Source organism: Poecile atricapillus, chromosome 9, assembly GCF_030490865.1.
Source record: "Poecile atricapillus isolate bPoeAtr1 chromosome 9, bPoeAtr1.hap1, whole genome shotgun sequence".
Classification (NCBI taxonomy): domain Eukaryota; kingdom Metazoa; phylum Chordata; class Aves; order Passeriformes; family Paridae; genus Poecile; species Poecile atricapillus.
In genome coordinates, this window is record NC_081257.1 from 8,000,625 (window position 1) to 8,015,914 (window position 15,290).

At 42.8% G+C, this 15,290-nt stretch overlaps 1 protein-coding gene across 2 annotated transcripts in view; it reads right to left on the reverse strand.

Moving 5' to 3' along the window:
• Positions 1–3,130: 3,130 nt before the first annotated feature.
• Positions 3,131–15,290, reverse strand: part of MAPKAPK3 (MAPK activated protein kinase 3) — a 53,166-nt gene continuing 41,006 nt past the window's right edge. For both annotated transcript variants that reach the window (XM_058845208.1, XM_058845209.1), the window contains exons 9-11: positions 14,839–14,924; positions 12,124–12,204; positions 3,131–10,764 (exon numbers count right to left, since the gene is read on the reverse strand). In XM_058845208.1, the coding sequence (XP_058701191.1) occupies positions 10,606–10,764; positions 12,124–12,204; positions 14,839–14,924 (326 nt within the window). In that variant the 3' untranslated portion in view covers positions 3,131–10,605. The remainder of the gene's footprint in view (positions 10,765–12,123; positions 12,205–14,838; positions 14,925–15,290) is intronic.

Below are 15,290 nucleotides of genomic sequence, written 5' to 3' on the forward strand. Positions count from 1 at the left end.
TTCTCAGGATTCCATGATTATTATTCCTCCCTTGTCCTGCTTTCAGTTTGTTGAACCTTGCTGAAAAAATTGTGCTGTTAAACTAAAAGATACCTGTGCTTCATTGCTGATGCAGCTTTTAATGTGGAAAATTTTAGAATTTTATTAGTAAATAATTGAGCAGCAGATATATCACCTTCACAAAGACGGGTCTGAGTGCTCCTTGGGAAGCTGTAGTAGAGAGGACCGAGATGGTTGGGTGTTCCAAATGCATCTGTGATACCTGTTTGGTTTCCTTCTCTGCCCAAAATCCATGTGACCTTTTCAAGTCTTTCAGCTCCATATTCTCCAAGGACAGCGAGTCCTTGAGTATCTTTGAAATCAGAGCAGTCTCACTATTCTCCTTTCAGCATTTTGTGAGGCTGGTACAGGTTTGAGCATCACCATGGGACGGGACTTTGGAAGCAGAGAGGGGGTGAGCAGGACCACAGAGGCAGAGCCAGAACGGGTCAGCTGTGCTGTGTCGTGTTCCTGACCTGTGTGAAAACCTCTGTGAGACATCACACACACTGTCCCTGCTCTTGGGCACAGGGGAACATGGTATCAGACAAGGCCAAGTTGCATAGAAACATTTACAAGCAATTGCAGAGCCTCACATTCCACCAAGCCTTTTCTTCCACACAGATTTAAACCACCCTGCACATTTTAGATGATCATTTTATTCTTTTGCCCTGGGGTTTTGCCTGTGAATCATTCTTTACATTTAACACAAAGAATCAGATCACATATGTAAGGTGAGCTGTGGGTGTCCTAACAGAAGGATTTGGCCTTATACGTCCCACCTCCAGATATTTCTATTCCTTTTTATTTTCCCCTCCAAGCATGTTATTACTGTCCATGAGTCATTTCATTAATCCAGAGAGAAGGCCAGAAAACAAGTGAATAAACACCCTGCTTCACAACCTTCTGCTGCACTGTTTACTTCTCTGCTAATGAATGAACAGCTGAAAAACAGAATTATCCTAACTGGGGACATGCAAAGGGACATTATTTCCTCTTTGTCAATGGCTGGTGCTTGGCTCAGCCAGTGACTACACTGCAGGATCAGAAGATGATCTCTGCATGCTCCTTATAACTCTCACACAGTGAGTGCAATGACTGTAAATCATAGAGTAGTCACAGAACAGGCTGGGTTGGAAGGGACCTTAATCCCAGAATCAGTGGAAAGGAACATACATGCAAGTTAAAAAGAAGAGCAAAGGAATCTTTTACCTTTCCTATTAAAAAAAAAAAAAAAAAGTTTTTATAAAAAGGTGTGAGAAACACAAACAGCTGTGATGCCAGACACAGGGGCGTGCCTGCAGCAGCACAAGGTCAGATCTCACATGAACCAGGCTGGAACTCAGCCCATGCTCCAAGGCTGGGGGTTGGCTCTGTGTACATGGCCAGGGCTCTCCTTTTATCACAGATATGGCCAGCAGCCACATGAAATATCCTGCTCCCCCTCCAGAGCTGTCAGAGCCATCCCATCTCCAGTGACATGAATAAAGACACAAGATCAAGGACTAAATGAGAAACAAATTAGTGTAGCCTCAGTTTTGCCCTCCCAATTACAGGAATTCAAGGTCTATCTGCCATCATGGAAGCCTGGGTTTGACTGTCCCTTGCAGTCCTGCAGCTGCAGGTACGGATGAACTGATGCTCAGTGCAGCCCACGCTCCATCCCAGCTCATTTGGGATTCACAGAATCAATCAGCCTCCCTCAAAAGCATACACAGAGCTAAACCTTAGGACCATTATTTCAAACACTGTAAGGTGTTTAGTAAGTCCCTTTCAACTTTCAAGGATAGGAACACTTCCTTCATAAAACAAGTATTCGGTTCCCAGAGATGGCACTCTAACTTACACACAGATTGCAATAAATTATTTTCAAAATAAAGCATGAAGCTAAGTTTGTGCACTTTACATATTCTTTCCCTTTTGTTGCTACATGTGCTTGAGATTCTGGAATTTAGTCTAACGTTTATATTTCTGCACTTTGATGCACAGTTGAACATACCCTGCTCTGATCCACTTTCAAAGAGAATCCATTAATTTTTATACCTAGGAGGGTGATGCTTAACCCTTCAGCTAAACACACAGTCCAACAGAACATGAAATTCAATAATTGGCCATTCCATGATGGCGATTACTTTTTTCCTGCTCCCACTGCAGATCAACAACTTGTACATGACTTCTCATGTGAGTGATGCATTTCCATTTTTGTGACAATTGGTCACATGTGAGGTTTTTGAGCCAATTGGACACAAACAGAAGAATCTGCCTAAAATACATTCCTGGTCTGTGATATTGCCACAGCACGTTGAGTTGTGTCACCCAGACTTCTCAAGACTTACAAAGATGGACAGAGAGCCTCCAAACCTATCTGAGACAGGATGGGGGCATCCTTGTGTCTGGCAGCACTTGAGATCGAGAGTCACTATTTCATCACACTCCTTGATAGCTTGTGACACACAAACCAACACAAAGCTGGCATTCAGCACATCAAACAGCCTTTCCCTAATGTAAGACTATTTCAGAGCATAGTTTTCTTATAATTTATAATTTTCTCTCCAATTGTTGGAGAAAGAACAGAAGAAACCCCAAATATGACATAGAAGTGGTCACCATCTGCCACTGAAGTTTCCTGCAGAGCTGAGGTGCAATGACTGACCAACATTTACAGACCCACAAGTCCCTGTCCTGCCAGGCCTCACCTGATGTGCAGAACAACAGGCAACTCCAGCCAGGGCTCTTCCCCTCTGCTGCTCTCCTCCTCTTCCTCGCACAAAGCAATGCCCAGTGGCAGAGGGGAAAGAGGAAACAGAGAAATGGAACCAGACAATATTCACTGGCAGGAAGAACCTTACCTGCATGATGCTGAGGGCAACTTGACAACAACATTTTTGGAGGCTTTGTGCCAGACCACCTACTTTTATGTACATAAATATATATATATTTGTGATTCTGAATTGAAAGCATTCAGATTGCAAAACTTGAAATATTTCTGCTTGTACATTACTTTAGGATCTGTAACTTCAAAGATCAAAGCAACACAAAAATCGCTCTTGACATGGACATCATCATCATCCAAACAGAAATTAGTATGGCTTTTTTTTATTTTATTTTAATCATTCAGGCAGGATGGTATTTCTGATTAATAGAAATTTGAATTAAATTTTCTCCTTTCATGTATGCAGCAGTTAATTCTAATCAAGCAAGCTCAAGGTCTTCCGTTGCCTGGATAGTACTAATTAGATTCTTCCACATTATGACTTCGTCATATGCATCCATACATGGCATACAAATATCAACTTTCTTTTTAACAAATATGAACTTTCCTTTCAAATTCTCACTGGAAATAATTTTCTGGTTGTGGGAACAATATCTGTTCCAAAGGAAAACACAAAATCTCAGGAATTCTACAAAAAAAAAAGGTATCAGGCTTAAAAGAAAATACTTTGAAATTAATTTACTTAGTACAAAACATGATCACCATGAAGGTTTTGCACAGAAATAAAAGTAACACTTCATCTGGGACTGTGGTTATGGGAATAAGGTTTGATGTGTGTGAGTGGCTGCAGATACTATAAAGCAAAGAATATGAACACAGTAATGACTGATGATTGCTGAGTTCCTGTTGGCCAGGCACGGCACTGTCCAACAGGAGCTGACCAGGCTCCAAGGAACAGCAGCAGATGCCTTGTGACACAGACACGCACCTTCTGAGCTAATCACTGCTTACTAGATGGCTGTTCCAGCATCCTCAAGGAACAGCTTAAATACTGACTTTGTGCAGGAATGACAAATCATTGGAGAAAACATCTGATAGCTCTCCCGAGTGCCAGCCAAGGTTTGAGCTGGATGCAGAGAATCTATTACGAAACAAGGAGGCAGACCGAGCTGAGTCACTTTAAATCAGGAAATGCAATTCCTTCCTACTCCTCAGATTTAAAACATCCTACAGCATAAAACTTCTATAGGATTTTATTTTTTTTTTTTATGTTTAGGGAAGAAACTGAAATACTGCAGTCAGGTCTCTCTAAAGGAAGCACTCATGACTTCCAAGCAGTATAAAACACATCAAACTGTTGAAATCAAGAAGGAGAAGAAAATCAGAGGATTTCAAAGGAAAATATCCAGACCACATCATTTTACTCTTTTTAGTTGGGTGCATTTCTTTGTAGAGACCTTCTCTTTTCCTCAGAGGGTAATTTTTCCTACTACTAGCCATTGCTTGGAACGTTCCTCCTTATCATTTTACAGACAATGAAGTTTTTTGCTTCCTGCCAGGTAATGGGATTCCTTGAAACTCTTCCAATCCCTCACACCACAAGGAGTTCAGAAATAAAAGAAGAAGTGGCACAACTGCTATTGAGCCAAGAACAGAGAAAAAACCTCGCATCATGGAATGGTAGCCTTGGGACAACTAATTAGAATTTTATTCAAGACAAAAGTCAAACATGCAGCAAAGTGCAAGATAGAAATGCAAAATTCCAAAAGCAAAAATGAAAGGTAACTTCACCTTACAAGGTTTCTGCAAGCAGCTCACTCAGGCAACTTTAGGAGAGCAGAAGTTAATCTGCAAAGCTTATTTATTCAGTTATTAGTTGCACTTAAAAAAAAAACAAAAAAAAAAGCCCTATTTATTTGGTTTACTACCAGCATTTACTCAAAAAATTTCATTTATAAACATCAAGCTGATCCTTGCTTTAGACTAACTCAGTAAAAACCCTGGAGTCTGAACTGTAGATCTATCTTTAGGAAAACATAATTATTTCTGAATCCAAGAACTGCTCTGGGTTGGAGCAGCAGCTAATATCCTAACCAGAATTTCCTTGATCATTACTCAAGCAGTAGCATTTTTATTTTAAAAAAAACCTTAGTCCTTCTCCCCCACCAGTATTTCTCCTCTAACACATTCCATTCTAATTTTAGTCTTTTGAGAAGTTTTTTTTGCAGATCAACCCACTCTTTTTCACATTTAAATAATTTTCAGTTTTTAAAAGAGCTCAGTTTTAGCAGGTGCTTCAGTAGCTAGGCAATAAGAAGTCTCTTGAGAACATCTTCCATGTTTCCCAAATGGATTAGCCTGGAAGTTTGGGGAGAAGACATTAGGCAAAATAACCATGCTGTTTAAGAGTTTCATTCCAGCTTTGAGATTCAGAGAAAGAAATGCAGTGCCCAAAAGAAGAATTTGTGCTCCCTGTTAACAAATGAAGAAACAGCTGCTACACTGGCAGTACTGGGATGGTCCTTGGAGGCAGGAAAATTCAACAGATACACTCAGAAGCCTAACATGGAAGCAAACAATGCAGCTCCTCCTCTCTGGCATTATTCAGCTTCACTGCAGCCCCAGGACCAAGAATACTCAATGGTTTGCAACCATGGCCCCAGTAAGTGCATTTCCCTGGCTCACAGTGGGAAGGGCCCCTGCACAGTGTCAAAGCAGCAGAGATTTCAGCAGGGCCTGCAGCCCCACACAACTCAAACTGGTTTGCTACCAGCAGCGCTGGAGCTGGAACTGAAGGTCAAGATTTTTCTTTCCAGATAAAAGAGAGCCTGGCCCTTTCTGCCATCTCTGGCTATTTGAAAGCCACCTTTTTCCTCTTTTGGCTCCTGGAAACTAAAACCAGTGCAGTAGATTTCAGCAACTTCTTTTTGTGGTCCCAAATAGCAGGAGGAAACCCACTGACAGTGATGTCTCTGTGCATTGATGCAGTTAGAGCAGACCTGTGAGACATCTGGCAGATTCATGAGGCAGGAAATTTTAAAATAAATCTAATGCTAGGCATCATTTACAGATTTACCAGAATAGATGTTCATCTACAGTCACAGGGTTATCTTCCACATTTCCCTAGAGTGCAGCAACATCCTCCTCCAGTGCTAAAAAAGTCTAATAAAGAGTTGAATCTATCTTGCTATGTCTGTACAGAGGTAGCACTTGCAGTAAAAAAGTAAGTTGAACACAACGGCAGACATTTCTTATCTTATTCTTCAACATGACGTATCATGCCCCATTTCTGCTCCCTTTCTCCATTAAATTCCTCTACAACACAAACCAAAAAGAAATAATCCTATTTTAAAGCTGAACTTAATTCTCAAAAAGAATTTTCTTACCTGGTGCAAAGATTTCAGGGAAACATTTCTTCAGCAAATGTTATTACCTAGGTTTGCTCTAACCTCAATTTTCCACAGGTGAGATACATTTCAGGATGGAGCTGAAGGCTTGCCTGTTAGCTTGCAAGAATTTTTAACAAGATTTTGAGGTTTTGAGTGTGTGTTTTGTCTCTTAGGTTTGTTTCATTGCTTTCATCCCTTTTAGGCTCTCTAAAAGAGAATTAACCATGTCCATTCCCAGCTACACCAGCTCCACTACTGAGAACAGCTGGGTGAAAAGGGGGGATATTGGAACCTAAAAAAAAGAAAATTCTGATATTTCCACAATAAAACTCCCCAAAACATTTACTCTTGGAAAAAAAGGAGTTCTCCTGCATGTGAAAGCATTCCCTGCTTGCTTCCTTCTCCTTGTCCCTGAGGTTAGTTAGCTGAGCTGGCTCCATCCTTGGGCTAAGCAGGAGAACACATCAGAGCAGCTGAACCTACGTTAACACCTCCTCCCCACCTGGACCACAGGTCTAAAACAGTACAAGTGTTCATGATTCCCTGCAAGTAATTAAAACCATTGGCTCTCTCCTTCCTCTTCCCAAAAGCTCCTTTGTCTAAACATGGGCCAAATAAAGTGTGAATTGAAAAGAGGACAGGGAAATTAGATCAAACTGAGTATGTAGCATTCTCATTATCCCTCATGTCAGACAAGTCAGAAGCACTTACGTAATTGGGCCTCCAGATTCAAGGCAGTGAAGTGTTAAGACAGAAAAGCAATCCCAGGACTGCATGCTGGGTTTTGACAAATAGAAAAACACAGACTTAGGCCAAGAGCTTATCATTAATGTGAGTTTTTAATTGTACCATGTCAAACCCAGGCACATTGCACAGGTATGGTGCAAAAGCTGGGAAAGACAGGGAGGAAATTTCCTGCATGCCTGGGCACAAATTTGTGTGTGGATCAGAGCAAGAGCACTGGTGAGAGCACATGAACCACGTGTGTGAAGAGCACAGTGCAGAGAAACACAAGGGGAGGCAGCGGCCCATGAGCAATCACTGTGAAAAGGGATGGGGGTGGGGAATTGTGCACAGTCCTTTTTTTAGCTTCTTCTGTAAAAAATAAATAGACCTTTTAATCTGTGTTCTCTTTGAAGCCTTCTCTATTGACCATTCATTTCTTCTGTCCCTTCCCAGTTCTTTACCTCCTCTATATGGCTGATGAATATGCAAATGCATAATCAGTTCTGTAATAGCCTACCCTTTCTAAAAACAGGCTATAAATTTGGATCCTGAGCAGCAGGTTCTAAAAAGCCTATTATATGACATGGCTGGGGGAAGAGGCAAGACCCAAACACCACCACCAGCTCACCAGAGCTCTTTATAACATGTGAATGCAGGGAGGAGGAGGGTCCTCCCCAGAGCCTTGCTGGCAGCCAGAGATGCTACACCTTTTGAAGAGTCACAGACCCAGAGAAGGGCCTGTGATGCTGCAGGGTTTGGGGAGCTGATGGCAGGTTCAGATTTGGGGAGCTGATGGCAGGTTCAGATTTGGGGAGCTGATGGCAGGTTCAGATTTGGGGAGCTGATGGCAGGTTCAGATCTGGGGAGCTGGTGGCAGGTTCAGATTTGGGGAGCTGATGGCAGGCTGGGTTTTGGGGAGCTGATGGCAGGTTCAGATTTGGGGAGCTGATGGCAGGTTCGGATCTGGGGAACTCTCGGAGCTGGCAGGGCAGAGGCCAGGTGGTGCAGTGGGGCCAGGCAGAGCTGAGTCCATTGGATGCTCTGTGCATCCCTACATCTCCATGGAGCACACAGGCCTTGCTGGGGGAATGTCTGCACCCCAAACCTGCTCTCTGGCAGCTCCTCCCAGCTCCAGGTAACACAGAGCCAGATAAAACACGAGCTGTCCTGCTGCACTGGGCTGCAGAAGGCAGCAGTACCTGGAGCAGAGCAGCAGTTTGAGGCTCCAAACATCACAGGGCAGCTGTTTCCCAGCTCCCAAGGAGTCTCCTCCTTCTCTCTATGCAATAAACACAAACCCTTCTGTCCAATATTTGCATACACTTCCATGTCTGCCATTTTGAGGCCCTCCTCTGCTTCCTGTGGGGCTTTACAGCATTCCTGGGTGCTGTTGCTGCAGCATAGAAAACAAGAACTCTTAGTCTGAGTTTAATGAGATGGGGTTGTCCTGCCACATAGGGACAGAAAGCTAAAGGTGCTGTGCCAGGTGCCTCAGTTCCAGGTTCTGATCTGCAGTGAATACTGGAACCCACAGGAAGGAATCAAACCCAGGCGTGTTTTACAGGTTTTTTACAGAAAAATGCCCAGGAACAGACATATATCTTTGAGCTCCAGACTGAACTGACAAGCCAGCAGGCACCAGGTGGGAACTGAGAGCTCCTGCTCAAACCTTGGCCAAGGCAGAGGAAAAAAGCTGGTTTGCAAGACTTTCAATGGCACTGTCCCTGAGGCAGACAGGACAGCACACTGTACACTTGCCCTGGGAACACCCATCACCCTGATGGGGCACAGAGATGGAATAGCAGCAATAATGTACATTCCTCCCTCAAAAAAATTAGATAAAGGGACAGAAACGTGGACCTGGCTCTAACTCCAACTGTTGCACCCTGAACACATCACAAGTCTTCATTTACAGGTAGTGAATAATATTTGCATAATTCACTGGAGTGATATGGCAAAACAAAAACATACAAGACATGCTATAATCACAGATACCAGAAACATGAAATAATTTTCAAGAGATTGATACTTAAAACCAAATCCTTGTGATCTTAAAAAATGTTCAAAGTTGGGCAGCTTTTGAATGTGGACATCATGGAACACTTTCCTTCTCCTCTTCCCTGTCACCTTCAACACTGATGTATCTTGCAAAGCAATACAAACTCTGCAACAATTCAACAAAAACGGGGATGACAGGAGGAAGGAATGTTAAAAACTGATTTTAATAAATCATGTTACAAAACCCTAGGACCAGTTCACAAAGGAGAACTGAGGTCTCATTCACCACTCTGAAGATGGGAACTGGGCTCCCCTGATGAGGTCCAAAGCCTCGAGCTGAGCTTTGCTGTGTGTCACTCTGATCTGACAATTCAGATCCACTCTGGAGCCCTGTTTTCCTTTTCATCTTTTTACATTCTTCCAAGCCTATTAACACACCAGAACTCTGTGTGCCTACCTCAAAGGTGTATGTGCCTGAATCACTGGAATCACATCATTTTCATCCCAGACTCTGACAGCACTTTCACAAATATTTGCTTCAACTAAACTGAAAATAAAGCCAAACCCCAAAATACAGTGAGAAAATATTTTGATCACAAAATAAAACATACCAGCAAACCAAGGCCAGGTTCCTATGAAAAAGGTATTAAAATAGGAAAAAAAAGGCAATGGGTGGATGTATTTAAAAGTAATCTTCCTTAAGTGGTGATAATCTTTGGATCCTGAAACACCACCAAATCACCATAAATAAAGTAGCACCCTCCCCCCTCCTGTCCCCGGGAAACAAACCAACCCCAGCACCCCACAGTTTGCTGTGATTGTCACATCTTAGGCACAGGATCTGGAGATAATTACCAGAAGGGATGCTGGCAGACACCAGGGTCCATTCAGAGTACATGCACTTGCTACTTCTTCCCAAATTTCAGAAGTCTCTCTTCTAAAGCAATCCCTTGCATGTCCAGCTGCACGTCCTGGAGGTTGTGGATCCAAGGGGAACAGCAATATTCTCTGCAGGATACTTTCAGCTACTTAAATCCTTACTGAAACTCTTCACATAAAGTACCAGTTAAATTGAAAACATTACAAGAGAGGGGTCTGACAGTGGCAAAGATACAACATAGTGGCTACAGCTCAGAAAAATTTACATGTTATCAAATGGGAATCCATAACAAACTCAAATCTTCACATAAGATTACATGAAGACTTTATGGAAATGGAAATGTATGGATGCTTTTTCCTGTAACAAGAAGAACTGTTTACAGTTTAGGTGATATTCAGTAACTACAGGAGGTAAGTTTGGAAATATAGACTATTACCAATTCTACTAAACTACTAAAACACTCTTAGCAGAACACTTGGCACTTTTCTATTCCCCAGTTTAAAACAGCAGCAGAAGTTACTATTGTAGATGGCTGTTAAAGCCTCAGTGCATTAGGATGCTGAGACTGCCTCCTGTTCTCCCCTTTTGTCCTACAGAGTTAAAGCCAAACCAAAAACCTGTAACATTTCTGGCATTACTGTACCTTCCCTTGCAATACGCAACAGAATCATGTCAGATCCATTAGTCTTCAAAAGCAAAGCCCTGATTCAAGTTATCAAAACGTTATCACACTGTTCCCTCTTTGCAGGAGAGCATCTTCACAGTCTCATTGCCTTTGTGGTGTGGACTGAGGCGATCATATGATTTAAATTGCTCTGTTTCACTTTTAGCCTCTACCCACAGGTCCTTGGCTGCTGCCCTCACTGGTTGTTGCAGCCCGGGGCCGCAGAGGAGGCGCCCGCCTGCTTCTGTTTCTTGCGGCGCTTGTTCAGGAGGCGGTTGTTGGATGTTTTCAAGTCTTTGATTTTCACCTGATCGTAGTCCACCCTCATGGTAGCCAGAGCACTGGTCATCTCCTCCTGCAAACAAGCAAACAGTGCAGTGAAGGCGCTGAGGCAGCCAGCACACGGCCACCCCACCCTACAGCCCGGACACAGGGAGCCCTCTGTCACCCCAGGCAGGGAGAGCTGAGCCCGCTCTGTGCACTGCACCAGGAGCAGAGATTCCTTCCACCAGGGCACCAGGAACTGTTCACACAGCATTTCACACAGGACCACGCTCTGCTGGCCTCAATTCCACCGTGTCCCTATGCCCAGCGCTTCCCCCTGGCTGGCTCTGCGCCCCTACACGAACATCTTTAAAAGTATGTGCTTCAAATTCACACATCTCCTTAGTTTGAATTAATGCTTAAATACAGGAACATTTTTAACTTTTTAATAAGGTTATAAAGAAAAATTTGTTTAGGTGAACAAATGCCTGAGCATTTGGTTCAGGAAAAAAAAAATACAATATCATGGGTACGTTGGTAGCTCGAGGGAATACCTCTGGGACCTATACAAAAGCACAAGCATAAGAAATTCTCAGAAACATGGCAAATAAGGCAGCTAAGTGAAAATATCTGCTTGATCTCTGACTCAGAAGGTAAATGTTGCCTAGGTCCTAGAAAATTGTACAATTACATAGCTCAACAGCTGAGACTACACATCAGTGATTTAAATAATATCAGTAATGAATAAAATACACTACAGGAATGTTGCAAATGTCAAAATTCTAGGAATCTGAAGTGAAGAAAATTCAGAATTAATTGTAAAAGTATGCCAACCTGTTAAAGGCCAGCAGGAAAGAGTTAAGACTTTCAGTATGCCCTACAGTCACTTTGCAGGAAGCATTCAGCAGCCATTGGTGCACACAGTAAGTGAGGCACCTGCTTAGATTAAGAAAAGGCAATCTTTTTTTTCTCTCCTCTTCCCCCACCAAATGTTACAATAAGACAAAACTAAGGTTATTCAGTGTTGTTCCACAATTCAAAAGCACTGCAGAAAACCAGAATACAGCTCAGCCCTCCCACCTGTCCCCCTACATTTTCAGCACATTCTTCACTGTAATAAAGTTCAAACAGCCCCAGCACTGTCCTTCTCCTCCCTGGGTACATGCTATGGCTCAGTAGGAGCATCATTAATGCCTTTGATCATAAAGACCATATTTGTTGATATCTGCTCTGTAAGGCTGCCAGATGAAACTCAAACAGCATTCCTTTGTTTTTGTTAAACAGTTATCATATACACTACTGTTCTAACCAAGACTGTTTATGTCTCCCTTGTTTGACATGATTGTATTTAAAATAGCCACAGTATCCAAGGAAATGCACAGCCCCAGAGAAAGCAGCACATTTCATCTCCTATCACACTTGACTTAAATCTGAATTTGGATTGACTCACTTTAACTTCATCCCAGTGGTCTTTATCCTCTTGCAGGACACGTGCAGTGTGAAGAGGAGTTGGTGGCACCGACATTGATCTCTGAGAACAAAGAAAAATACCAGAAGTTCTGAAAAACAACATTTGGGAAGTGATTTCTTGCTCCTCTCGGTGTATGAAGGGCATAAAACTTGATCTAACGTCCTCCAACAGCCCTCATTATTCCTGCTTCCAGTCACTCCACAAATGAATTCATATGTGTAGGAGAAAAGGATTAAATCCCCCTCACAAAAAGAGAGAGAAATTAGTGCTGAGCTTCTTTCATTCTACTCTCTTCCAGTCCAAACAATTTATCCAGCCAGTGTTGGATAAATTTTTATGTATGGTTTTAAATTTTAACTCTTCATTTCACTGTTTATTAGTCAATGTCTCAAAGTGGTTAATTTGACCTTTATCTCCTAGGAATTGCTGTAGGAGACATTTTCTTGCATGTATGCATTAACTGAGATTACCTCTGCATCAGACTAAGTGAGCCCCAAAGAGGAAATGACACAGTTCTTCTGAGCAAGGCACAGCTCAGGAGACAGTGCATCTACATGAAACTCAGATCTCTGCTCACCTGCCATGAAAGATCAGGAGATCCTTTACACTAGAATAAGGGACAATTTCTAAAGCATGAAGCACAGTTCCCTGACTAAACTCAGCAAGAATCATGGCAATTCTTGCCAGGCCATAACCAAACTATAATTTCATTTGGATACTATATTTTCCTTACGCTTTCTACCCAAATCTGCTCTTTGTTGCTGTGCCATCCTACAGCTGCATGTCAACAAAGTCTAAGGAGATCCCTGTACATCCCTGTAAAACAAACCCTACGCTGGAGCCTGTGCTTATGATCCCCTGAGCTCAGAGCAGCAGTGCAGCAGTCACAGATCCTGACCCCTCCATCCTCTAGACAAGGAACACAGCTGGCCAGAGCATAGTTTTATCAAACACAGCTGGGACAAGAGAAATAGAAAACAAGCAGACTGGTTTCAGTGGTGTCCCTGTCCCTGGGGAGAAAAGGAAAGGAGAGCACCTTTCTGCTGCTACTTGTTAAAAAGAAACCTTATACACGAGGAGCTAAATGAGTCTGTGCTCCACCTAAACTGACAATTTTTGCCTAGTTCACAGAAAAATACTTCTGCCATCCATCTCATTAAAAAAAATGAGGGGAAATAAAAAGAAACGACACACAAGCACCCTCCTCCGCTGCTTGTGCAACTCCCCAGACGTGTTTCCACTTTGGGATTTAGGAAAAGGGAGAACAGACATTCACTGTATCGGTCTTTCCCTCTCCCTCCCTCTGCCCCCTGTGCAAAAGGTTCAGCAGAAAAAAAAGGCAACCTGCAGCTTTCTTCCAGGAAGGGTATTGGAGCAGGGCTCCAATTGGAGCAGGTGCAGCAGAGTCTGCAGACCTTGTCTCTAATCTCCTCCTCCTTAATTGGCTCTGTGCATATTCCAAGTAACAAGTGTCGCCGTGGGTGGCAGCTTCCTTAGCTATTAGGCACTCACTCCATGAAATTCCTCACCTGCTGACTTCTGAAACACTTTATTGGGGCTTCAGACACTCAAAGCTGGAGGTATTTATTCTAAGCAGTGATTACATTTTCATTTGGTTATAAAAAGACTCAAACATTGTCTGGGGTCTGTTCTACAGAGTCTTTACAACCTCAGTTTCTCAGCTTTCTCAACTCTGAATGACAACACCTTTCTACTTCGTCAGGATGTCTTACAGCTGCATTTCATCTGATTCCAAGGGCTTTCAGATCCTGCAGCAGGCACTGTAGGAATGGGGACTATCAGCCACACCTCTGCTTCTGCCCCATCCTTTGAGAATCAGCACAGACACACCAGCACTATGGGAACAAAGGGCATTCTATAGCACAAGTGATTCTGCTCCTGGCTGATGATTTTTTGGGCCTTGAGAACAAGACTGGTATTTTTTTAGACACAAATGTGAGAAGTATAACCTACTATTTTCAGGTGACACCTACAGAGCAGAGATGGTATCATCAAACTCAGTCTTGTAACTTCTGGGATTTGTGTCTCTTATTTGAAATAGTCCATCTTGTATTAATAAAGATTTTTTTCCCTTTTTCCCAAAAAAATTCTTTTAAGGAGATGTAAATTCGATCAAATCATAGAAAGAAACCTGAACTGGGACCATTAATAGCTCTGTGTGCCACCCTACGTGGCAATCTCTCACAGGGCAACAAGAGACCCTTGCTCCTCCCCCATGCATTTCCAAACTCTGCCAAGGATGAGAATTCCCACTGAGCACAGGAACATGTTCACCCTAACACAGCTATGTACAATGGTGCCTGAGACCACTAATAATAGCTCTTTAAATCCTGCACCGATGAAGTAAGCACATAGTTTATTTTTATATTTTTAAAGAGAGTAACACATGCATATGCTGCAGCGTCAACAGAGACTGCCTGCTCACAGAACAGAAAGACATCTTCGGCTGTTGCTTCCAAGGACACGACTGTGGGTGTCTCCTCTTGTCTGTCCTCTGCTAACACCAAGAAGAATTGTGGTTTTATGGGCAGGTGACCCTCTGTGGAGGGCACAGGAGGTTAATTAAGGGATCAACAGTAATAACAGCCCTTCTTTTGCTGTGCTGTGTGGAGCTACACCTAAGTTTTGCATGTAAGAATCAATTCATGGTGTAAAAAGAGATACAAGACTCACATTAATCCATGGGTGATTCATAAACTGAGAGACTGTCATCCTCTCTGTTGGGTCAGTCTTCAGTAAATGGCGAATGAGCTGTTTGGCTGAAAAACAGAACCAACAGGCATGGTGTAGTCTAGGACTGCATTCCCAAATAATCTTGGGAACACAAGAACTTGCTGAATGAAGAAGCACAATTTTGCAGAACTGAAAACACCTCCTGATTGCTGTGACTCTGTTCAGCCACATGCAGTAGGGCAGGTTACTGTGTTTAAAGGGGCAAAACAGGAAAACATCCAAAACAAGAGGAAGAAGGAAAGAAAAGGACTGGGGATTCCAGCTATGATCTCTACATCACCAAAACAATGGCTTTGAGGGCAACAGCTGGAGGAAAAGAGAGGCACAGGAACAGAAAGCTGCTAAGCTGCCTGCCTCAAAGATGGCAACAAGCTGGGCATTATGGGCTGAAT